The 24,420-nt window shown below is 39.2% G+C and overlaps 2 protein-coding genes across 10 annotated transcripts in view; one reads left to right on the top strand and one right to left on the bottom strand.

Moving 5' to 3' along the window:
- TSTD2 (thiosulfate sulfurtransferase like domain containing 2) overlaps positions 1-10,779 on the bottom strand; it is a 28,589-nt gene extending 17,810 nt beyond the window's left edge. For 4 of the 5 annotated variants that reach the window (XR_008375449.1, XR_008375448.1, XR_008375450.1 and 1 more), the window contains exons 1-3: positions 10,650-10,778; positions 5,733-5,947; positions 2,382-2,698 (exon numbers count right to left, since the gene is read on the bottom strand). Coding sequence is in view for 2 of the 5 variants with exons in the window: in XM_053568150.1 (XP_053424125.1) it covers positions 2,382-2,698; positions 5,733-5,897 (482 nt within the window). In the remaining 3 variants the exon portion in view is untranslated. Of the gene's footprint in view, positions 1-2,381; positions 2,699-5,732; positions 5,948-10,649 lie in introns of all 5 variants that reach the window. The other variant, XM_053568158.1, reaches the window with a different exon arrangement.
- Positions 10,780-10,808: 29 nt separating this feature from the next.
- NCBP1 (nuclear cap binding protein subunit 1) overlaps positions 10,809-24,420 on the top strand; it is a 41,003-nt gene continuing 27,391 nt past the window's right edge. The window contains exons 1-6 of one of the 5 annotated variants that reach the window (XM_053568101.1): positions 10,809-11,286; positions 17,863-17,951; positions 18,475-18,575; positions 20,739-20,895; positions 23,711-23,818; positions 24,154-24,275. In XM_053568101.1, the coding sequence (XP_053424076.1) occupies positions 11,253-11,286; positions 17,863-17,951; positions 18,475-18,575; positions 20,739-20,895; positions 23,711-23,818; positions 24,154-24,275 (611 nt within the window). In that variant the 5' untranslated portion in view covers positions 10,809-11,252. Of the gene's footprint in view, positions 11,287-17,862; positions 17,952-18,474; positions 18,576-18,610; positions 20,896-22,409; positions 23,819-24,153; positions 24,276-24,420 lie in introns of those variants that run through there. The other 4 variants (XM_053568108.1, XM_053568137.1, XM_053568118.1 and 1 more) reach the window with 4 other exon arrangements.

Genomic DNA, 24,420 nt, shown 5'->3' with positions numbered 1-24,420 from the left:
CCACTGATCCACTTCCATTTAGTGAATAATACATTTTCCTTCTGCTTTTCTTAATAACATTTTTCTCCAGTTTACTTTTTTTAAGAATACAGTATATAACATATAAGTAACATACACAGAATGTATTAATCTACTGTTCGATATCAGTAAGGCTTCTGGTCAATAATAGGCTATTAGTACTTAAGTTTTTGAGGAATCAAAAATTACATACGAATTTTCAACTGCCCAGGGGGCAGCGCCCAACTCCTGCGTTGTTCAAGGGTCAACTGTGTTTCTATTCACCAAATAATTCAAGAATTGCTTAAAGTCAGAAATATGTCCTCTAGATTTTTTAATCTTACGATTTTGTGGATTTTTCAAAACCAGGATCTCAAATTCTAATCCTATGATTCAGTCCTATAAGTTAATATCCTTCCTAAAATATATTCCGCTCAGAAAACTGCCTCTAGTAATAAACCTTTTGACATTTTCCAGAGGAATCATTAACGTCTTTAGGCCTTCCCACTTGTCTTTGATAATAATGCAATTTTCTGTTTTTATCTCCCCCTAGAGAAGATAATATGTAGGATGGCTTCCAAAAAGCTTTGGGAACAATGCAAACTGGGTATATGCTACTGCACAGGATATGCTCTTCTACTATACAGAGTATATAAGTTATTGACCTAACTTAAGCCCATAGAGAAACTCTGTGCCTTAAGGATCTAGCTGCTTTGAGTAGTTAAGATCCCAAAAGACTAGGTAAACAGAGCAGACAGTGCTGCTAGATAATACACACTGAAAAATAACAACTCTGAGATACAGTAACCAGCCTCCAAGATAGCTCTCGATGATCTCCACCTTCTAGTATTTAGACCTTTGTGTAGTCTTCTCTTACATTAAGGTTGGTCTGTGTGACCAGTAGCATCAAGAAAAAAGTTAGATGGTATATAAACACTGAGATTAGGCCATGAAAGAGTACAGCTTCTGTCTTGGTGTGTCCATCACCCTCATATCACCTGCTCTAGGTATAGCCGACTGCCACGTCACGAGAACAATCAGGTGGCCTTTGAAGAGACCCCTACCCTCGGAGAGGAATGGAGGCCTCCAAAAGCCAATGAAAAAAACTGTGGCCTGCCACCAACCACGAGTGAACACATAAGTGGATTCTCTAGCCCAGACACTGAGGACGACTGTAACTTTGTGAGAGACCCTGAGCTAGTACCACCAGCTAAGCTGCTCCTGGGTACATGACCCTCAGAAAGTACACTGAAATACTGTTTGCTGATTTAAGCTGCTAAACTGTGGGTCATGTAATTTGTTACATAGCAATATATAATCAATACAGAGGGTTTGGATCTAGAATTGAGACAGAAAGAGACAGAGAGATAACAGAATAATAACTTTAAGGCTTCTTAGTAAAAGGACAAACTCCTGGCATCCTGATGATATTAAACCACTCAAAAGACTGTTCATTCACATTCACCATAAGCTGTTTAAAGAAACCAGAGAAGAGTATTACACAGTTTGAAAGACTCCACTTTCAAAAAAAAGGTTAAAGATGCTATATTTAACTGCTTCCTAAAAAAATCACTATGTGGAACACTACATCCCCCAATAAATCCTAAAAAATGATGCATTTGTCTGGGTGTATAGTCACCTGACTTTACATATAAGGGCCTTTTTTTAAAAAAAATGTAAATTATCAAAGTATAATTTACAAGTGAAATAATCAAATCTTAGGTATATAGTTTGATCATTTTTGACACACATCAAAATTATTTCTGTGTAATCCACACCCCTATCAAAACACATCTTCAGAACCTCAAGAAATTCCCTCTTGTATATGGCTAGTCAAACCCGACAGCAGAAACAACTCATCACAAATTCATTTGACCTTCAAGTACATGGAATCAGAAAATATATACTCATTTTTCTGGCTATTTTCACTCAGCATAAGGATTCTGCGATTGACCCATACATATTTCTGCATATCACCAGCTCATAGCTATTCTTGTATGGCTATTCAGTTTATTTATTCTCCTGCTGATAGATATTTGTAATTGTTTCCAGTGTTTTGTTATTTGAATATAATTGCCTTGAAGATTCTTGTACAGGCGCTTTGTGGACATATGTTTTTAATTCTGTTGGTTTTATACTCAGGAGTGGGTCACAGGTATGATGTTTAATTTCAAAAGGAAATTGCCAAACACTTTTCCAAAGTGGTTATGTCATTTTACATTCCCACCAGCAATGACTGGGTGTCCTAGTCGTTCTATATTCTTAATCCACATTTGGTGGAGCTGGTCTTTTCTCTTTTTAGCCATTTTAGTGGTAGGTTGTATTAATAGTATCCCTTATGATTAGAAAAAACATCAAACCAAAATGCAGAATGAAAATCTTACCTTATCAGCTCATCAGGGCTAAAGCAGCTTATATCTGGAAGCCAAGCAGACACTTCATGGCTAAGTGTAAGGCACTCTTTTAGAGGGTTTTTTTGGTCTGCAGACATAAGACTCTTTGAGGTGCTCAATGCCGCAGCCAGCTGCTTTAAAATAGCAGCAGTCTGTTGGTAAATGTTATCAGCATGTTGTGTTGCCACATGTCTGTGGATGCTGGTCTGGTCTGGGAAGAGTTGCTGACAGCATTTCCACCATCTCTCTTTACATTCAAAATTCCTTTGTGCTGGAACTTCTTTGGTTTTGACGAAAAGGGCAAAGGCCTGCAATTACATTTAATATATTAACACTGTTAAATAACCTTAAGTTTAAAGCTAATGGAAGTCTCAATGAATCCTTTATCTTTCCACAGGGATTTCCAATTTTATGTGTGATTATTCTATAGAAGAATTCCCTGAGATTAGAGAATCTAAATCTGGGTATTATGGAGGTTAAACAATTCTCAGCACAATTTTATTCTCAGATGTAAGACTGTAAGCCACAGAGGAATACATATATATATATATATGCCTTCTCTGGGAAATGGCCGTATGGCTTGGCTGCATGGCTAAGTTCTTCCCAATGAGAATTGAGTGGAAGTGATGTGTGATACCTTCACTTCTGGTCCATACAAACTTCCCATGCATGCTTTTCCATGCTCTCTTCTTCAGATTTCCTGGAGGAAGCCAAGGACACCTGGGTCCCTGAAAACTTGCATGTTGATGAGGAGCGCCCCCTCTTGCCACCTTGTAAACCCAAACCTCTTTCTGAGGTGTTAACCCAGGATAGGTTTAGGTCTATGTGTTACTGTAGCCTACGCCATCATAATTTATAAATAAAAAAAAATCTATAAAAGTAATGAGTAAAAGTCTTCTGTAACAGATATTAACACATATTTCAGAGTTATGATAAGGAGAATTATCCCACTCCAAAAGGCAATTTATTCATTTAAAGACAAATTTAAAAAACCAAAAAACCAAAACCATAGAACATCCAACTCTTCTTTTACTCCCATGTCCTACATCCAATCTATCCACTCTACCTAGAAAATATATCCAGAATGTAACTACTTCTCACCAACTCCCTTGGCTACGCCTCTGTTGATCAAAGCCGCCACCATCTCGTCCCTAGATTATTAATAGCCTCCTAGTCTCTTTCCATACTTAATTCTGCAACTTATTCCCTGATTAACCAAAATTATTCTTTTAAAAGCTCCGACGATGTCATTCCTCTGCTCAAAATCCTGCAAAGGCTCTACTTACTCTCCAACAATGCGGCCCCCCCAACACCTCTCCCACCTCATCTCCTACCATTCTTGACTCTTGCCTTTTGCTCAAACATGATGCACAGGCTTCTTCTGTAGGATAGCCTTTGCCCAGTACATTGAAAAGTTCAGGAAGAAATGTTTCGAACATTTCTGATTTGTTTTTTGGAAAATAATACTGTTTTTATCCAAATTGCTGTTTACTATAAAAAAAAATTAAACAGAAAATTATCTTAACCAGTTACCAACAGATAAGCACCTAGATTGTTTCCAGTATTTACAATTACAAGCAACATTAAATGAGCATTCCATACATACGTCTTCTGTACTTCTTTAACCATCTAAAAGAAAAAGATAAGTATCTAAAAGGAAACTTGGATAGAAATTTAGAAGAAAAAGCATGAAATTTTAAACTGTGACAGTTGAGTTCCAGAAAAACTAACAATTTACACTCTTATTGATAAAGCATGTAGGTGCTAATTTCTTCACAACTTCCCGAGTTTTATTAGTATTTAATTTTTTATTGTCAATATTTTAGGCTGCCCTTGCTGGCTCATGCCCATAATCCTAGCACTCTGGGAGGCTGAGGTAGGACAATCATTTGAAGTCAGAAGTTCAAGACCAGCCTGAGCAAAGCAAGACCAAGTCTCTACTAAAAACAGAAAAATTAGCCAGGCGCAGTGGTACACACCTGTAGTCCTAGCTACTTGGGAGGCTGACGGAGCATTACTTGAGCCCATGAGTTTGAGGTTGCTGTGAGCTAGGCTGAGGCCATCGCACTCCAGCCCAGATAAGAGCCTGGGACTTTGTCTCAAAAAAAAAAAAGTTGACCCAAATAAAAGGCAAAAGAAATGCTACCCACCCGCTTTTAAATGTCTTTGATTAGTAATAAGTATGTTTTTTCAGACTTATTCTATTTGTTCTGTACACATCTGTTGGCTTTTTTTCTGATATGACATTTATTGCCTTACTGTTGGTGTTTTCAGTGATCTTTCTGACCATAGTTATTGCATGTTTTTTCTAGCTTATCATTTAGCGTTTCTTGATGTAAAAATATAGCTTAAATAGGACATATGATTATTAGCCTCTCGGGGTACATTACCTTCTGATCTAATAGGGGTAGGAAGGGATTTTTACATGCATGTATTTTATACAATTTTTTAAATGAATGAAAAGCATGCAAAAGTGGGCACTCTGGAGAGCAATAGATACGCAGCACCACTTCCTCCTCTGTACAAGACTGGATCTAGACTGCTTCACAGTGAAGCAGAAGGTTCGGATAACCTAGAATTATATTAGAGGGCATTCTTTAGCCTCTCTGGTAGGGAACTCTTCAGGACAGGCAAAAAGAAAAGGAGATAGTAGTGTATTTTCCCCAAAAAGACTGATTAATTAAAAAGGAAAATAGAATAATTGTATAGTGAAGAAAGCTGATAGATATTTCCTTATTCAAGTAACCAAAATTAATACTGCCAGTCAATTGCATTTTCTCACGTCATTTTCCTTCCTGTGAGCCTAACTCCATTGCTAAAAAGAAGGGGTTTCAGTCAATGGTTTCTGAAAAAAATAAATGCACACAAGAGTAGCATCAATACCACACCCCACTGTAGCTGAATCCCAGCTGTACTGAGTAAGCTTGCAGCATTCTGGGATGCTTCATCCCTTTTCCAAACCATTGCAGGCCAACCAGTTGGGTCGGATCAGAAATTTTACCTAAGTCAGCAGCAGAGGTCAGTAGAAGTCTCGACTTTGGCAGCCTCGCTAAATGACAGCTGCCTCACTGCCTGTCTGCTCTATGACTAAGATTCCTGGGTTCCTGGGATACCTCCTATAGTTCTAGGGGGGAAACAAAAATCTAACACATCTGCCTAGGATCTGTCCCTTCCTCAAGGAGTCTACCAAAACTGTTCCAGGGCCCACACCTTTGCCTAGAGCTGAATTAAGATCACTGGTTAAAAATCCCTGAGTAGACCCTCCCCTGAGCTGCAGGGCAACCTTGACAAGCTATTATTAACTATACAGACATGAACATGAAATATCAATAGCAATTTTACCTTTTTCTTTGCAAATGAGTATTTCTTCTTTGTACTGCCATCTAACTCTGCTTTGAGACAGCTGTTGGGATTAATAAGACTTTTATCTTTTAAATCCAGGTCAGAAAATCTTAAAACGCAGGCCTCTAGGTCATCTCCTTGGTCTGGTGAAGTAGAAGAAGGCATCTGGTCTGATGGCAATAGTGGGGCAGAGATTCTTTTCAGTTATGAACCTCCTAGAACACAAGCAATGGAGAAACAGCAACGCCAGTCTTTGAATACTTCTTAAACATGAACCTAATCAGTCATGCAGAACAGCAGGGACCGAGCAGCCTAAGCTATACATTCATTTACTTGCTCATGCAATAGTAATTGCTTTACAACTACTCCTAAACACTGTTCTACATGCTGGGGATACTACAGTGAATGAAAAGTTTCTGTCTTGTGAGAGTTTGTATTTCAGTGGGATGAAGCAAACTAATACATAAACAGATCAAAGAAAATGTCAGATGGTGAAAATGCTATGAAGATCAATAAGCAGGGTAAGGAAGGCAGAGTAGTACAGGAGGCTTTTAAACAAAGAGGGTAGGAAATGCCTTTGCTGGGCATGGTAGCTCACTTGTGTAAACTCAAGATACTCAGGAGGCTGAGGCAAGAGGATAGCTTGAGCCTAGGAATCTAAGATTATAGTGAGCTATGATGGGACCACTACATGCCAGCCTGGGCAACAGAGTGAGAAAGGAGGGGAAGGAAAAAGAGGGAAGGATGGGGTTGGGGGGGGGAGGAGGAGGAGAGAAGAGAAGGGAAAGAGAGAGAAAAGAAAGAGAAAGAAGGGAAGACAGAAAGGGAAGGAAGGAAGGGAGGGAGGGAGGGAGGAAGGGAGGGAGGGAGGGAGGAAGGGAGGGAGGAAGGAAGGACGGACAAGCCTTTCTGAGGCTGTAGCATTTCAGCAAAAACCTGAATTAGGGAGCAAGCCACGCATACATTCAGGGTAAACGATCACACGATCACACGGAAAAGCACTTCCTACAACTCAAATCAATCAAGCTGTGTGCTAGAACCTTATGTTATGAATACTTTGTTCTTTTTACCCCCTAATTTTGGAGCTGTGCAAATTTCCTTACTTAGAAGAAACAGCTACCAAGAGACCTCCATGGTAATGAACCAGAAGAAATATCAAAATTGCTACTGTGGCCAAACACTGTCAAAATATACACACTACAACCACCATTCTACATTAGTTCTTTTGTAGAACAAATGTTACAGATGACAAACAAGGCAACATGAAGCACTAAGAAAACATGAGCTATGCTTTGTGGTGCAGCTGGTTGAAAATATGTGAACCTGGGCCAGCTATTTAACTTCCCTAATTTCCTAATTTTGAAACTGGGGATGATAGTACCTACCTTGTAGGTCAACTGTACTGAGGACAGTAACGTAACAGGGTTCCATGGATGATAATATTATTAACATTTCAATTTAATTTAATGCTGTATTTAAAATATAACACTAAAATTCAATTTCTTTAAAAATTATCCGTAGTGGGTTCTATTTCCCCAAAATGGCCATAGCAGTATTTCTGATCTAGTTCTTCTCTCCCTAAGTAGGCTCGTAGCTGTTCCCAAAAATAAAGCATGGTAGAAGTGATGCTATATGATTTTGAGGTTGGGTCCTAAAAATAATATGCATTTTGGGATGCTCTCTCTGAGGAGACTACACCTGGGCTGTGAGTAAGCCAATCCAGCTCATACATACACATACAGAGACCCAGGTGGAGAGGAACGAGGGCCTCCATCTGACATCATCAACCTTTCCAGCCCCGGCCTTTGAGCTGGTGTTCCTGTTATACCCTGTCCAAATTTCCTCCCCACAGCATAGTAATTACTATTTTACATTACTTGGTAAAGTTTACCTCTTGAAGATGGTTTAAAGTGAATGCTTAAGGTTGTGAAAAGAGTAGTAACATGCAGAAAGGAGCAGAGAACAAAGTACCACTGAGACTGAGAAAAAGGAAGGTGGGAGGTACTGGTGACAATACTTCACAATTCGCAACTTTGCCTATTGGGTACTTCAACTGAGTGAAGGCAAATAAGAAGTTGTTTATGAATGGGGGAATACACGTTGCCTGTTAACAATGCTGACTGAGATTTACAGAAACCAAACACACACACACACACACACCCCAACTTTCTTATAAAGGACTTTTGTTCCTAGAATTCATATATCAAGATGTCACTTGCACCCCTTAAAGTGTATTCAAATTAGCTAAGTGGTGCCTGCAAGGGACTTAAAATGAGTTTTGTTATAGGGGGAGGGCAACATAATTCAAATTCTAACTGTATTTGAAAAATAAGTGAAAGAGACTAGGGGAAGAAATAATACCTTTTTTAGCTTCTCCTTTCTTTTCCATACGAATGTCTTTCATATAAAGTTCCATTGAAAAGAGTAAACCTCTAATCCTACTCCAAACTGCAGGCTTTCCAGGCAGAAGGAAAATAAGTAGAAACTTCTCATTCAACACACTTCTTCTATGCCCACAGCTGCTTTATTGTAAAGGTAGAGATAGTGCTTATACCTTTTTCAAATTAAAATTCATTCAGCAAATATTTTTTGAGGGTCTAAGTTCCAGACATTGTTCTAAGTATAGCGAACAATTCATTTACATTCTATTTATAAGGGCAGTGCATTTGGTAGGTAACACTATCAAAAGGAGTTATCATACTAAACAATCAGATCCTACCATATGTACTCTTTTCTTTCCTAGCCTGCCTCTTCAGGACCTAGAGGTTATTGTGGTCTGGTCCTGTGTTTACACTTTCTGTAGCTTTGTCTTCCTCACTTTCATCTCTCCTCTTTCCCAACCCATATGCTAATCATGTATATCAAGACTGAGGGCCCATGAGCTGACTCATGCCAGTAATCCTAACACTCTGGGAGGCCAAAGTAGGAGGATCCCTAGAGCTCAGGAATTTGAGACCAGCCTGAGCAAGAGTGAGACCCCCGTCTCTACTAAAAATAGAAAAATTAGCTGAGTTGGTGGCCTGTAGTCCCCTTGAGCCCAGGAGTTTAAGGTTGCTATAAGCTAGGCTCATGACACAGCACTCAAACCTGAGCAATAGAGTGAGACTATGACTCAAAAAATAAAGACGAAGGTCAAGTGTCACCTCCTTCACTCACCACGTCTTCTCTGCCACCCCAGTGCCACTCCTTCCTCTGAAGGTCTGAAACATTTAGTTTCCTTACCATCCTAAGCTCATCGAAGATAAATAACACTCCCCACCGTGTATGCTACTTTGGCCTCACCGGACTGTGCCTAGTTCCACAAATGAGCCATGCTCTCTCCTGAAAAAACTTTGGGATAATTCTCTCTCTCTTTTTTAGAGTTAGGGTCTCACTGTGTCGCCCAGGCTAGAGGGCAAAAGTGCAATCACAGCTCACCACAACCTCAAATTCCTGGGCTCAAGTGATCATCCTGCCTCAACCTCCTGAGTAGCCAGAACTATGGCCATGCACCACCAGGCCTGGACATTTTTTTTTTTTATTACTACTATTTTTTGTAAAAAGGAGATCTTGCTATGTTGCCCAGGCAGGTCTGGAATTCCTGGCCTCAAGCGATCCTCCTACCTTGGCCTTCCAAAGTGCTGGGATTAGAGGCGTGAGCCACTACACCTAGCTGGGATGATTCCTGACTCCTTCTTTTCTCACACTATCATCCAGTTGCTCAGAAAATCCTATCATGTTTGCTTGTGAAATACAATCAGATCAGGCCACTTTACACTGCCACTACCACAAGTTCAAGCTACCATCATTTCTTGCCTGAATGAATAGCCTATCTTCCTCCTGCAAAAGAGATAACTATTAAAAAATAAGTCAGATCTTCCTCCAAAGACTTCTCAACATAGTCCAAACTCTTTATAAAGCTCCTTCCCCCGCCTCTGGGATCCCGCCTTCTCCTGCTCTCTCTTTGATTGCAATGTTGATGCCCATTCCTGAATGGGACATTATAACACCAGCTCCAAGAGAACAGGGATTTTTCTTTGTTCACCTCTGCATCCTCAGCATGTAGAACACCATCTGGCACATAGGAGGCGCTAAATGTTAACAAATACTACACTCTGAAAGAAATAAAACAGCGATTGGATAGCCAGGGAAGGCCTCACTACCGACATGATGTTTGAGCTGAAACCTAAGTGACCAGGAGCCAGCCATACAAATTCAGAAACAGATTTCCTTCAGATACATGAAATGGTGAATATAAACTGGGAACACACTTCACTTACTGGAGTAATAAGAAAGTGAGTGTTATTAGAGCACAGCGACCAGAGAATAGAACATCACAGGCCATGGTATGGAGTTTGCAATGGAAAATCACTGGAGAGTTTTAAGCAAAGGAGTGATACTGTCTGATTTTAGATTTGTTTTCATAGAGTCGGCAGGGTTTACAAGTTAAGTAGAAATTGAAGGAAAAGGAAGACCTGAGAATGACTGCTCCCTACATTTTTGGATTAAGCAACAGATGGATGGCGTCATTTACTGAAATGGGTAAGAATGAAGGAGAAACAGACCTCGAGAGTGGAATTTCATGTGACCATGGGGACAAGGAAGGCAGATAAGCCAGCATGGGGCCCATCAAAGATATTCGGCCAAGGGACATTCATGCATCTATGCGTATATAGTCAGCCAACAACTACTGAAAACAGATTACTATTGTAATAATAAAAACAACTATTTGTTCCTTCTTAAACAAACAACTCAGGGAAGTGAGAAGTAAACTGACATCCAGAGGTTACGCTCAAAGCACCAGTTTCGTGTCTGCAACCAGTCTTTCCGTCCCAGGGGGCGGCACTACGTGGCCACCTCCCTCCCAGGCCCAACCTGTCCGCACAGCTTTCTAGAAGCGGCAAAAGCAGAAAAAACGGGAATAAAATGAGCACGTACCCGCAAGTCCTGGTCCTTTGCTTAGGTCTTTCTTCCCTGAGCTGTCTCCGCCTAGCACGGCACACCGCCCTCCGACCGACAGCCCCGCCGCGTGTTTGCATAGGAAACTCTCGCGACGTCACCGCGCTCCGGAACTCTCCAAGGCCGTAAGCGCAGGGGCCGCTGGGAAAGCCCTCTGGCCTCGGGGGCGGGTCCAAGAAGAGGCGGGGACTGGAGCGGCCTCCTATGCCTCCCGCGTTCGGGCTGACGTAGGTCGTGGCCCGCAGGCCCTGGCTTGCTGAAGTGGCGGCAGTTTCTGCGTTGTCCCGGAAGGACATAGAGTGGAAGGCGGGAGAAAGAAGCAGCCGACAGGCGGAGGAGGCCCGAGGGGGCGGTTGCTCACGGACCAGACGTCCGAAGCCCGGTGAGCTTACACACGCCGGCTCTCTCCGACCCGAACGCACCCGCTGCCTCTCCCGGCGCTGCAGAGAGCCGTCACGCTAGTGCGCCTGCGCGCCGGCCGGTCCGCGAGCCTCTCGGCTCTCCTCGAGCCGGCTGCCTGCGCGACGGTTCCTGCCGCGCTTCCCTCCCGGCTCCTCGGCTCGGCGCGCACCAACTGGCAGCATGTCGCGGCGGCGGCACAGCGATGAGAACGATGGTGAGTGCCCGGGTGGGAACTGAGGGTGGGTTGGTTTGGTCTGTTTGGTATTCGGCTCTCCGGGAAAGAGATGGGCAGTCCCTCCCCGGGAGCTTCGGAGAGCCATAGCGCGAAGGAGGATGGTACAGCGCGGGCGTGGCCGGGCGGCTTCTACAAAACGACTGCTTCCCACGCCCCGCACCCCAATTCCTTTAGTCATGGACCTATCGTTGGTAAAGGAGGCCTGTGACCCCACCCCCACCCCCTGGGTAGACCCCGGGTCTGTTAGGGCTCTTCAGAATTTGGTCCTCAGCACCGCCGAGCGGGGAAGTACACCTGTACTTCCAGCACAGTCTGTGCTGACTCCCATTAGGGTCGGTGACAAGGATCCCTGTAGCCTTTAACCTTCAAAGCTACACCTGGGAAGGGCTCTCGGAAGTCTGTACTGAAAGAAAAGAACAAAGCGGCGACTAAGAGATCTAATGGATTGCAGTCTGAACTCCAGCTCTGCTGATCATCTGCGGATTTTTCTTTCTTTCAAGCTACAGGGAAAGAATTTTGCCTATTATCCACATTCAGGAGGTCACTAATAAACAGCCACGGGTTGTTACGTTAGATTTTGAACCTGGCTGTGTATTTCCCTCCGGTAAGAAAGAGTGCTAGAAAGCTAACTGGAGAGCTCTGAGAGAATTGAGACCAGGAGTTACTATCTCTGTTTGGATGATTTTGTTCATGGTGATCATAGTGTTGCCATCACAGAAACTAAGAATGATTTTGCTAGGTTAAACAAGAAAAAGATTCTTACATTACACATGAGTATTGCAACCAGTCAAGAAACTTAGAGAAATTCTGTTAATATGTTAGTGTATTTCTCTTTGAAAAGAGTGTATAATAGTGTTTAAAATGCAAGACTTTGGAACCAGAGAGTTGAATTTCAAAACCAGACCCTACTATTTAGTGATCTTCCACAGGTTATAGAACCCTATTAAACCTCTGTCTGTAATATAGAAATGATGATATTTACCTCTTCTGGGTTTTATGAGGGCTAAATGAAATAATACATGTAACCAAAGGCTCGTGGTCATGTTTTATCTATTTTATATTACTGCTTAATAGGTGATAAACATTATCGGATGCCAACAATGTAAGAAACAACATAACGAAAGTTTTAATTGAGTAAGTTTTCTCTATCCTAACATTTTCTCTCTTTGAATGTTGGGACAGTTAGGGATGCACAGAATCCCAACTACAAATTTAGTTGTAGCAGTGAAACACCGTATTTCTGCTGGGGTGTGGCTTCAGAGACTCTCCTCCAGCCTTCTCATATGACCCCTAAGGAGGAGTCTAGAGACCTAGTGTAATTAACATGGAAACACAGCTGTCAGTGCCCAGACACTGGCAAGAGCACATCCCAGGCTCCAGTAGTGACTAGATGCAGCTACACTGCATGCTTTGACTTTTAACACAGGAGGCTTCTTGTATAACCCCTGTACAATGCACAGAAAACATAGTTTTTGTGTGCTTTGTGATTGACTAATCACAAACTATTGTTGGAGTCATTCCTTGGGGTTTTAGAAAATATGAATCTCGTATTCCCATTTTCTTTGCTGGTAGTATGCTTTGTTTTCCAGCATTATTGGAATGCAAATGTGTAGAAAAATAACTTTTGCTTGGTTATTGGGAGTCTTGCACAACTTTCTTGGATTTGGCTTCTTTTTAATACCAGCTGATGGCTAAATCACTGTCCATTTGAGTCTCACTGCAAGAACCTTGAGTAAATAAGAAGTAAAATAAGGCATTTATTAAGCAAAGTTTATTATGGCGATTAATTTAGGAGGAGAGAGACAGATGTAATTCTTCTTTGTTAATACACTAAGCCTGGAACTTTTGTAAATTGCCACAATTTGGGTAATAATCAGCTAGGGTTTTGCCTACATGGTAATCTGAGTCATATTTTTCAGATGCTTTCTTTTTAGTTAAGGATCTCCCATTTAAAAAAAAATAATCATTTGAACTTTAAGTATTAGTGAAGGCTATTTTAAAATAAGCTAGGAATTATCACAGTAAAAATTAAATAAATGAACCTAGTATTTCTAGATTATTGTCAGCTCTTACCAGTCCCTAGCTGACCTGACTTTCCATGTACTTGAGTATATATAATCATTTATTCAACAAATATTTCACAGTGCCCAGCTCCATCCTACATACTTGCCATTACAGTAGTAGACACTATAAAGATGGAGTCTCCCTTCTAGAATGGTGAGAGGAAAAAACAAAGTGTAATGTATCATAGTGAAAAGTGCTATGAAGAAACATAATATCAGGCAAAGTGAGTAGAGAATGATGTCAGGGAGGAGTTACTAATTTTTTTCTTTTGAGATAGAGTCTTGCTTTGTCATCTTTGGTAGTGTACCCTGGTGTCATAGCTCACAGCAACCTTAAACTCTTGGGCTGAAGTGATCCTTCCTGCCTCAGCCTCCTGAGAAGCTGGGACTTTAGGCCTACCACATCACCCAGCTATTTTTAGAGACAGGGTCTCATTCTTGCTCAGGCTGGTGGCGTTACTGTTTTATGTAGTTGGTCAAGATCTCAGTGAGAACGGCATCTGATCAAAGACATGTAGGAAATAAAGGTGGCAAGGCATTTGCCTATGTGGGGGGAAAGCAGCAATCTAAACAAAGGGAACTATGAATGCAAAGGCCTAAAGGCTAGAGCCTGTCAGGTTCACTGAACAGCAAGCAGGCCAGTGTGTCTGGAGCAGATCAGACAATTCAAGGAGATGAGGTCAGGAGACTATACTAATGAAGTTCTTGTAGTAGTCAATTTATAGACAAGGAAAAGGAAATCATAAATGCAAAGTAATACATATGTATTGATACTAGTCCAGTACTAAATCTAACTTGTTTCTTGGACTTTCTGTAAAAATGTCTCTGAAGTTTTTTTTTTGTTTTTTTGTTTTTTGAGACAGGATTTTGCTCACTTGCTAGGGCTAGAGTACAATAGTATCATCATAGTTGTCTACCTGGAACTCCTGGGCTCAAGGGGTCCTCCTACCTCAGCCTCCCAAGTAGTTGGGACTCTAGGCACAGGCCACCAGGCTTAGCAGATTTTTCTATTTTTGTAGAAATGAGGTCTCACCTTGTTGCGCATGCTGGTCTCGAACTCCTGGCCTCAAGCAGTACTCTGGTCTTAGCCTCCCGAAGTCCTAGGGTTACAACAGGCATGAGCCATCACACCTAGCTCTCTAGTTACTCTAAGATATGTGTGTACTAGGTTTTCAGTATGTTTTCTTGTTCTAAGATTGTTCAAAATCTTAGCCAGAAACCATATTAGCTCTATTTAAGCTACTTAGAATTAAGTTCTTGTCTTTTACTGATCTTTTACTTAAGTAGAGAAAAAAATAAATGAATAGAAGTGAAGGGGTTTTTATTCTGAGAGTATAGTTTGTTTCAGAGATGATGATTAACCTCTGTTTAAAATCTGCAGGATCAAGGTACTTTTCCATTTTATATTTTTGGGATTTATTAGTTTACTTTTTTCTTCTACAGGGTTTTTGTTTTCTAAGTTATGAGTCTAAAATACCTCTAGTTCTAAAGAAGATATAAGTTGTACAGTGTACCTATATAAATTTAAGATCTTCTTGCAGGGAAAAATTGTAATTTAATATGTGAAGACCTTTCCAGATGGGTTTTAATAAAGACTTGTTTCTCTCTTCTAGCCAGTCTGTCAGAATGATGTGGTGGTATATAACTAATTTACATGGTGGCAATATACAACTTTTATATAGTTACTTTTTCTTTTTTTTTGTTGAGACAGAGTCTCAAGCTGTTGCCCTCAGTAGAGTGCCATGGCGTCACAGCTCACAGCAACCTCAAACTCTTGGGCTTAAGTGATTCTCTTGCCTCAGCTTCCAAGTAGCTGGGACTAGAGGCGCCCGCCACAATGCCTGGCTATTTTTGTTGTTGTTGTTGCAGTTGTCATTGTTGTTTTAGCTGGTCCAGGCCAGCATTGAACCTACCAGACTTGGTATATGTGGCCACCACTGAGCTACAGGTGCCACCTATATAGTTACATTTTTAATATGAAATCTGTTCTTGGTTTGGGAACTACTACTGGTATCTTTTCTTCAGCATACATGAAAAACATTCAGCTAATTCCCCAAATTTTATTCTTAGTTAAGGTATTTTATCTGCTTCTCTATGCTGTCACACAAGTTCTCTTCTAAGTTCAATCGATACCTTGTCTATGGCAGTACTGCTTTCTAAAATATGGTTTCTTAGCATTGGGATTACTGACATTTTATTTGTGGTTGGGAGATGTCCTGTCCAATTTGAGATATTTAGCAGTATCCCTGGCCTCTACCCACTAGATGCTGGTTGCACTCTCTGAGTTATGGCAAGGAAAAAATGACTCCAGAGATTGCCAGGGGCCACTGGGGGCAAAATTTATACCCAGTTGTGAACCACTGCTCTAGAAGGCTATTTTAATGCCCTGGCTGACTGCTTATATAAAATTACATCAAATATGCATAGTTTTTTCAATGACTGACTCCTGGGAAGTAGAATACCTTTATGTGTATGGACCTTAACAGATCCTGTGACTTAGGTTCGTTGTCTATTTAAGAATCAAGGTCACTGAGCACTCTGTGCCACATATGCCTACAATGTTACACAGGTAGATATCTCCAGGAATGTATCTTAGGGTCAAATTACATGCATGCTATTCTTTTTGTAGCATCATCCCTTAAAAATTCAGTACTGATTTAGCCGAAGGATAAGGGAATTTTAAGAGCTTGGGAAGTTGAAGCATCAAGTACTTTTACCCTGTAATGTTTGGTAATACCTCCCTTTGGTCCTATCTGGATAGTAACAAATTGGTTTTATTCAGCTTAAGTTCATGTGGTATCTGAAGATCATTTCAGTCATTGCAGAGACTTAACACCTCATCTGTCTATTCTAATAGACAGATGTTGTATTTTATGAGAATTGCCATACATTTCAAGCCAAATATTCCAGAGGCAAGTAAGTGATTATGAACTCTGTAAAAATAGTTCAGTTCTTTTGACTGTTAGGGTCTGAAGACAATTAAGGTTATATATAACTTGCTACTGTGTAACCCTGTATTCATTATTAATACAGATTCCCAGCACAGTTATCTAGCTTCCTTGCCCATATGCTATCCTAATAATCCAATGGATGGAAGTGGCAAGTTGAATCATATTAGACTAGCCAGAATTGTTTAGCAGTAGCATCCGGTTCCATACTTAACACTATTATTTTAAGTTTTAAAGCCTTGTGTTGTTTCACAAAAGGATTTAAGGTAGATATGTTAAGGTTTTAAAGAAAATGATAAGAGGACATCAACAACAAGGGTCTGAACAAAATAGTCTTGGTGTTTGAGGTTAATTTGTAGCACAGTTTCATTCTACTTGAATTCTTCAATCAAAAGAACAGATGATTCATAATTATTTTAGAATGATAAATCTCTTTTTTAGCATATTAAAATTCTTTGAATGATAAGGTCTTTGAATAATCAGTATCAGTAATTATTCAGTTCATAAGAGCCAGTTAAAGCAAGGAATCATAAAACATATGTACAACCTTTTTTTTTGAACTTTCTGCCTCAGTCTTGCAGTCCTTCTGCCTTGGTCTTCTGGAGTAGCTGGGATTGTAGGCACAAGCAACCACATCTGGCTAAAAGTACTTTTTTGCTACCAATTATTTGATACAGTGCTCAAGACTTTTCTTTGAGTATATGTATGCTGACCATAGTTCTCATTTTGGGGGGATAGTCTATACCCTGGCACTGCCTGGTCAGCAGAACTGAAACTGTTAATTGAAGGGTTAAGAGTTTATTTTCTTTTTTTCAGATTAACATAAAAGTACATACAATTGAGTTATGTTTGCCTTTGTTGGTAAAGTCTAAGTTGGAGTCGAGCCCTTCACCCACATGATGTGCCACTACACTGTACCTGATAGAGATAAGAGTTTAGACATTGTAAAGCAAGTGAGAAGTCCTAAGGTTTTATGCTCCCTTTTCCTATCTTTTGAAGTTTTCTTCTTCCTACCTAATACAACTTTTTCACTCTTACCATACCTTTTTAAAGCATTCAATTTGGTTTTGCATCCTTATTTCATCATTTACATTATATTAAGTTACATTAGAAGATTTCTGAGTACTATTGGAAGTAACTGATTTAGGAATAAGCAACTTAAGGATCAGTAAACGACAGAAGTTAAAAGAATGGGTGTAGCAGTGCGTGAGTATTTTATTAACTACTGCTATGCTTAGTGTTTTGTTGGCAGCATCTCAGCCTGTCTACAGAAATGAACATGGCTGCTGTATTACAAAGATCCATGGGCAGTATTAACACAAAATTTAATGTAAATAATGCCTCCTGGAGTTATTGTATATAGTTGGCCTGGAAATGGAGACTGTTGATTAATCTAGTTTAGTCTGCTTAGTCTAAACACATGAAGAGCTTCTACTCTGTAAAAGGTAGGGCCTGGTAGAAAAGAGATTATAGCCTAAAAAGGTTAAATAAAATTTGTTAACAGATTATCATGTAATGTTAATTTTTTTACATTGCTAAAATAGGTGGACAGCCTCACAAAAGGAGAAAGACCTCTGATGCAAATGAAACTGAAGATCATTTAGAATCTTTAATATGCAAAGTAGGAGAAAAGGTATGCCACACATTAGGCATAGATTGTGATGGGTTAAAGGTTATAGTTGATTGTGTTTTGGGTAATTTCCTTGATCTTCTAGGCAAAGCTTGTGTTACCATGTATCTATATCCCAAACTGAATGCATGTTAAACCCCTTGGGAAGCAGATAATTGACAGTTTTTAGTAATGAGTAATTTTCATGGAAGATGAGCCTTAGAAAGGACCTAGAATAGTCTGCTCAATTTATAAATGAATTAAACCAGACCTAGGTACTTGAGGTAATTTTCCCAGAGTCAAAAAGTCAATTTAGTAAGAGATGGAATAGAACCCATGGTGTCCTCCCATTTCTAATATTCTGTTATCCATTCATTGTCTTTTCATGGATTTCCAAAGAATAATAACTGAATTGATTTGTATCAAACCTGTCATAGCTCCTTATACATGTAAGACTTCAACTTTTTATGATCATCTGGAAAATTTTATTTTATTTAGTTCACTAATCGCCAGGTACTTGACATATTTAATTTGCTGTCCTCTACAGAGTGCCTGCTCTTTGGAGAGCAACCTAGAAGGCTTAGCTGGTGTTTTAGAAGCTGATCTTCCTAACTACAAGAGCAAGATCTTGAGACTTCTTTGTACAGTGTATGTATGCAAAAGATTTATGGATCCAGGTGATAATGTATTATCTACTCTTTAATGCTTTGGGAAATGTTCAAAAGATGTATTCTTTATGTCATTGGCTTTCCTTTTATCAGGGCATCTATACAAGTGGAATTACCTTTAGCCCTTTGGTGAACTCTTGTTCTTAGGAATAAATAGGACTAACTCATTTGAGTTGACTTTGTAAATCAGAAAGTAGATACTTTCTCATTTTTTTAAAGCATATACATTAAAATGTATAAAATAGAGTTTAACTTACATCTTTTTGAATTTTATTGTTTTTTTTTTTTTTTTTTACTCACCATTATACTAATGAGAATTTAACTAACATTTTTAAACTGGTAATACGAAACAAATTTGAAAACTGGTCGCTCAAGTAATAATAGCTCTTCTTGGAAGACTAAAGATACTTTCAAAGCTATTTAATAGGCATACTCTTTCTCTGAGTCAAGTGAGCTAGAACAGGGGGCAGCATTTAATTTGTGAGGAAATTAAAGCAGGAAAGTCTCTCATGAAATTGTGAAACAACATCTCCTAGTGGTGTAAGTAGCAATCTAGACTTTGTTGTTTCTCACATAGATGTGGATCACTCTGAATTGTTTGCCTTGCAAAGAACCAGCTACAACGTTATAAACGGGTCTTTGTGGTTTACATGAAATTAGATCTATGAAGTATTTTTAAATTATGAAGATGACTTGTTTTAAGTTATTTTAGTTACTTCAAAATAATTTTTTAATGCTTGCAGATCATTTTTTAAATTTAACAATGTACACACAAAGCGAAACTATTAGTAGATTTAATATGAACCTCTCATGGTTAAAGTGCAGTTCATTTGCTGTATAATTTTTTAAAGAAATCTAGTTAATATTCAGGAAGTCAGATCCTTAAACTGAGAAATTACTAAGAAAAATAATTTTGCTACAATTATCATTCATAAGAGACCTTCTGTTTTGAAACCATTTGTTACAGTGGAGTAGCATGTGTACTTAAACTCTGTTAGAAGTATGTTTGTTTGTTTAAGGTTACAACTGATACTACTTAGCAGTGTTCTTTTTAATTTTTGAGGGCTTCAGGGAACATGGTTACTGTCAACACAAGTATTTTCATAAGACCTAGAGCAGTGGTTCTGAACCTCCCTAATGCCGTGACCCTTTAATACGGTTCCTCATGTTGTGGTGACCCCCAAGCATTATGTTCGTTATGCTTTATAACTAACTGTAGCAAAACTAATTTTGCTACTGTTATGAATCATAATGTAAATATCTGACATGCAGGGTGTATTTTCACTGGTCACAATCCACAGGTTGAGAACCACTGACTTAGAGTATCCTTTATGTTCTGCTTGGTCCCTTAGGAAAACATGAAAAGTAGAAGGGAATCCCTCCCCCACTTACCATGAATTCTTACTTGCTTTTCTTTTTGAGCTAATTTCTAAAGACTTCCCTTAATTAGGAAACATTTTCTTTTTCTAAAAGTTTATCATTGTAATCTTCTATACTTTTCAAGTAACTTTAATGAAATCAACACCCTTCGAATAAGCGACTGCAAGGTAATCAAAGTTTATGTCAGAGGACAGTGGTAAAAATTAAATTATTTAACTGGTGGAAACTTAGTTGAAACTGGCTTTAATTCTGCATCTTTTCTAAGCAACTAGAATAATGTTTCTCAAAGTGTAAGTCTGGTTCCATGACATTTGGTTAGCTAAGTTTAGAAACTCTGACTCTGTCTTCTCCCACCTCCTCTCCCCCCTTAACAATTCTGCATTAAAGAAGCTTGTTTCACCCATCATTTCTGAGATGTTTTACCATGGAAACCATTTTCAATAGAACTGCCATTAAGTTCCCCTAAACACAATTGAAGAAAAACTAGTCTAGCATTAGTTATGTTTATTTCAGTGTGATAACTTCACAATTAAACTTTCTTAACTCCTAGATTCACTGACTATAATTAAAATGAAAAATTACAGGGCCACCATCCACAGCTCTTTTCAATGACACTTAGTGTATTTTCTAAAGAAGTTTTAAAGGCATAGTTAGAAGCAATCCTGTTCCAAAGTTAATGAAATTATAAAAATTCTACATAAAATTTAGCAACTTAACATTCTACCATTGTTTTGGGATTTTCTTATATTGGGTTCTCAATCAGTGCACGTCTGTTACCTGAGAAGTTGACAATTTATACAACATTAGTGGGACTACTCAATGCCAGAAATTACAACTTTGGTGGAGAATTTGTAGAAGCTATGATTCGTCAACTTAAAGAATCACTGAAAGCAAACAGTTATAATGAAGCTGTGTATTTGGTAAGTTTGTTTTTCATTTGTTTGGGGCTCTTTTTGGTATGTTATGACCTAGAGTTGGGATGAACGGAAGAGGTGAACTATAACCAAATAATTTAAACACTCTTCGTTCACTCTCATAGCTTCGTAAACCCATCATTATTTTGATGATGCTTCCAAGCCTCTGTTTCCTCTTCAACCTTTCTTTTGAGCTCCAGACCTGTATTCCAAATATTACCTGCATAGCCCTAAGATATCTTATTTGGATATCCCTAAATTAATACATTATTCACACTTCCTTTCCTTCCTATCCTCTCCCCAGTTGACATACTATCTACTGGGTAACCCATTTATAAAGCTGAGTGTGACTTTTTTGTTTTTTTACAGTAGCCTTTTATTTTTAATATTTATTATGCCATGAAGTCATAGGGAAAAGGTTCCAGCAGTTTCTTTCCACAGAATGTGACAAAGCTTGCTATGCCTATTATGCCATGAATTCATGGAGAATAGGTTCCAGCACCTTAATGCTTCTGTTCAGCTGGTTCTCTTGGTTATCTTGTATGCCACACTGAAAGCCTATTATGCTATGAATTCATAGGGAATGAGTTCCAGGAGTTTAGGCTTCTTTCCATCGGTTCTCACAAAATGTGCTTCTCTGGGTGGAGCAAGCTGGTGGTTCAGTTGAACCCAGGTACCTTTCTCTTTGGCTTCCTTCTTTTTCTGATCACTTTCCTTCACACGTTTTAGGAAGCTATCTCGGCTCTTATTGTGCTTAATATGCTCAATACAAATATTAATCCTCTTGGCAAGAATCTTGCCCTTATTTGTTTACAACAATGCCAACAGCATGATGGGTAACATCGTAAATTCTTCAAGTTTTGCCGTGGTAATATTTATCTTCCTTTTGTCCCCTTTTATCATACTCATCCCCAAGTTCTGTTAATTCTACCTCCTAAAGCTTTCTCAAATCTGTCCCTTCTGTCTCTAGGGCCTCTAGCATAGTTCATGCCTTCTTCCTCTTGCCTTCAACAGCCTCAATGTTCATCTTTTTGCATCTAGATTTTCTGCCTTTCACTTTAAGATCTACAGTGGCACCAGAGTGGTCTTTGTATAAATAGGCTCTGCCCCTATTTAATTCCTTAATTTTTTTTTATTTCCTTATTTTTTTTTTTTTTTTTTTTTTGTAGAGACAGAGTGTCACTTTATGCCCTTCGGGTAGAGTGCCATGGCATCACACAGCTCACAGCAACTTCCAACTCCTGGGCTTAAGCGATTCTCTTGCCTCAGCATCCCGAGTAGCTGGGACGACATGAGCCCGCCACCATGCCCAGCTATTTTTTGGTTGCAGTTCAGCCGGGGCCGGGTTTGAACCCGCCACCCTCGGTATGTGGGGCCGGCGCCTTACCGACTGAGCCACAGGCGCCGCCCCATTTCCTTATTTTTTATTTTATTTCTTTGTTGTTATTTTTTTATTGTTGTTTGTTTTTGTTTTTGTTTTTTTATTGCACTCTGAGTAGAGTGCAATGGTGTCATAGCTCACTGCAACCTCAAACTCCGGCTATGGGCATCCCACTGCCTCAGCCTCTGGAAGCTGCTAGGATTACAGGCCCTTGCCACAGTGCCCGGCTGGGTTTTTCAATTTTTCTAGGAGTTGGGGTGTCACTCTTGCTTAGGCATGTCTCAAACTCCTGAGCTTAAGCAATTCTTCCTCCTCAGCCTCCCACAGTGCTGGGATTACAAGCGTGAGCCACTGCGCCCGAAAAACCTTAATTCCTTCCCATGTCTATGATGGGTGGTCATAAAAGCCTGCTGCACACGATGATTCCTTGGATTACAGGAAGTAAATATTAGAACCGTTATCTTAAGTGGAAATGAAAATAAGCTTTACTAATATTTAATACATAGATAGTGATCCAGTATATTTCATAAACAGATATGCAAGTGTTGAAAATATGTGATGAAATTGTTTTTTACTAAATAACATAAAAAAGGTTTGTATACCCATCAGCCTGTAGGATTAAAATTCAGACTCTAATCTGACCCTTTATAGTTGCCCCATTTGTTTCTCTGTCCTTGACTTCTGTATACCCTCCAGCAGTATCAAAATTCCTTGCAGATTCCTAAATGCATTTTATTTTCAAACCTCTGCCTAGAATGCCCACCTTACTCACAACTTAAGAATTACCTTTTGCACCCTTTATGACCTAGGCCAGTTGTTACCTCCTTTATGGTATTTTCTCCTATGTCCTTTGTTGCTGATCCTAGAGAACTTAAATTTACCTTTTAGTGTAGGAGTCATCCCTTTGTGTTGAGTCCCCTATGGCAGTGACTGTAATAGTGCTTAGAGGTGGCACTAAATCACTGTCTGTTCTATAGTTGCTATTTGCATAGTTCAGGGGAAATTATTCATAGACAAATGGAATAGGAGATGATAGTTTGAAGGGGCTAGAATATTTTAAAGTCTGGGTTTTTAATGTAGTATAGCGTGGAAACCTCAACAGATTTTTTTTAACACAGTCTGTCACAACTAGTCAACTCTGTCATAGCACAAAAGCAGCATAGACAAAATGTAAGTGAATGAGCATGGCTGTTCCTATAAAAGTTTACTTAAGGACACTGAAATTTGAATTTCATATAATTTGTGTTGTAAAATATTCTTTTGATTCTTTTTTTTTGGCAAACATTTAAAAATCGACAAACTATTCTCAGTTCTGTACAAAAACTAGGAAGTGGGCTTATAGTTTTTCAGACCCGTCGTTTAGACCATACAAGATTGCTTATTTTGTAATTATTATAAAGGACATTTAGATTTAATAGCAGAAGTTGTTTGCCCCTGCAGGTCCGTTTTTTATCTGATCTTGTGAATTGTCATGTGATTGCCGCCCCATCAATGGTAGCTATGTTTGAAAATTTTGTAAGTGTAACTCAGGAAGAAGATGTGCCTCAGGTAAGAAAACCCCTTATGCTGAATCCTCTCCATATAGTACCACAAATTTTTTACTGGTAACCCTTTAACAGTAAACAAAAGATAATAGAAGATAATCATACTGTAACTTCTTGGTATCTAAAAGTTAACTGGCATCCTGGTGAGTTCTTATGACATTTCCACATTAAAATGATTTTTGTCTAGTAAGGTTAGAACCAGCATATCTGAAAATGCTCTGAATGAGTCAGATGTGTTATTTAAATCCTTTAGTTTCCTTAGTATTTTATTCAAGAATAAATAAAAATGAAAAATTAATTGGTGCCTGTTTTAAACTTACCTTTTAAAAAATCCTTTAGGTGCGACGAGACTGGTATGTTTATGCATTTCTGTCATCTTTGCCCTGGGTTGGAAAGGAGTTGTACGAAAAGAAAGATGCAGAGATGGACCGCATCTTTGCCAACACTGAAAGCTATCTTAAGTAAGGGCACAGCTCATAGTACTCTCTGTTGTTTAGGTAAAGGGTCTCTTACTGATATAATGAATGTGTTATACATTTTATCTGTTGGTGATACACTGTAAGTTTGTCAAAAAGAAGCTATGAGTTCCTGAAGGTGTTCTCTATA

The sequence above is a fragment of the Nycticebus coucang genome, chromosome 2 (genome assembly GCF_027406575.1).
Source record: "Nycticebus coucang isolate mNycCou1 chromosome 2, mNycCou1.pri, whole genome shotgun sequence".
NCBI lineage: Eukaryota > Metazoa > Chordata > Mammalia > Primates > Lorisidae > Nycticebus > Nycticebus coucang.
Note: the sequence above shows the minus strand (reverse complement) of the source record. Positions and strands in the feature narration are given on the sequence as shown.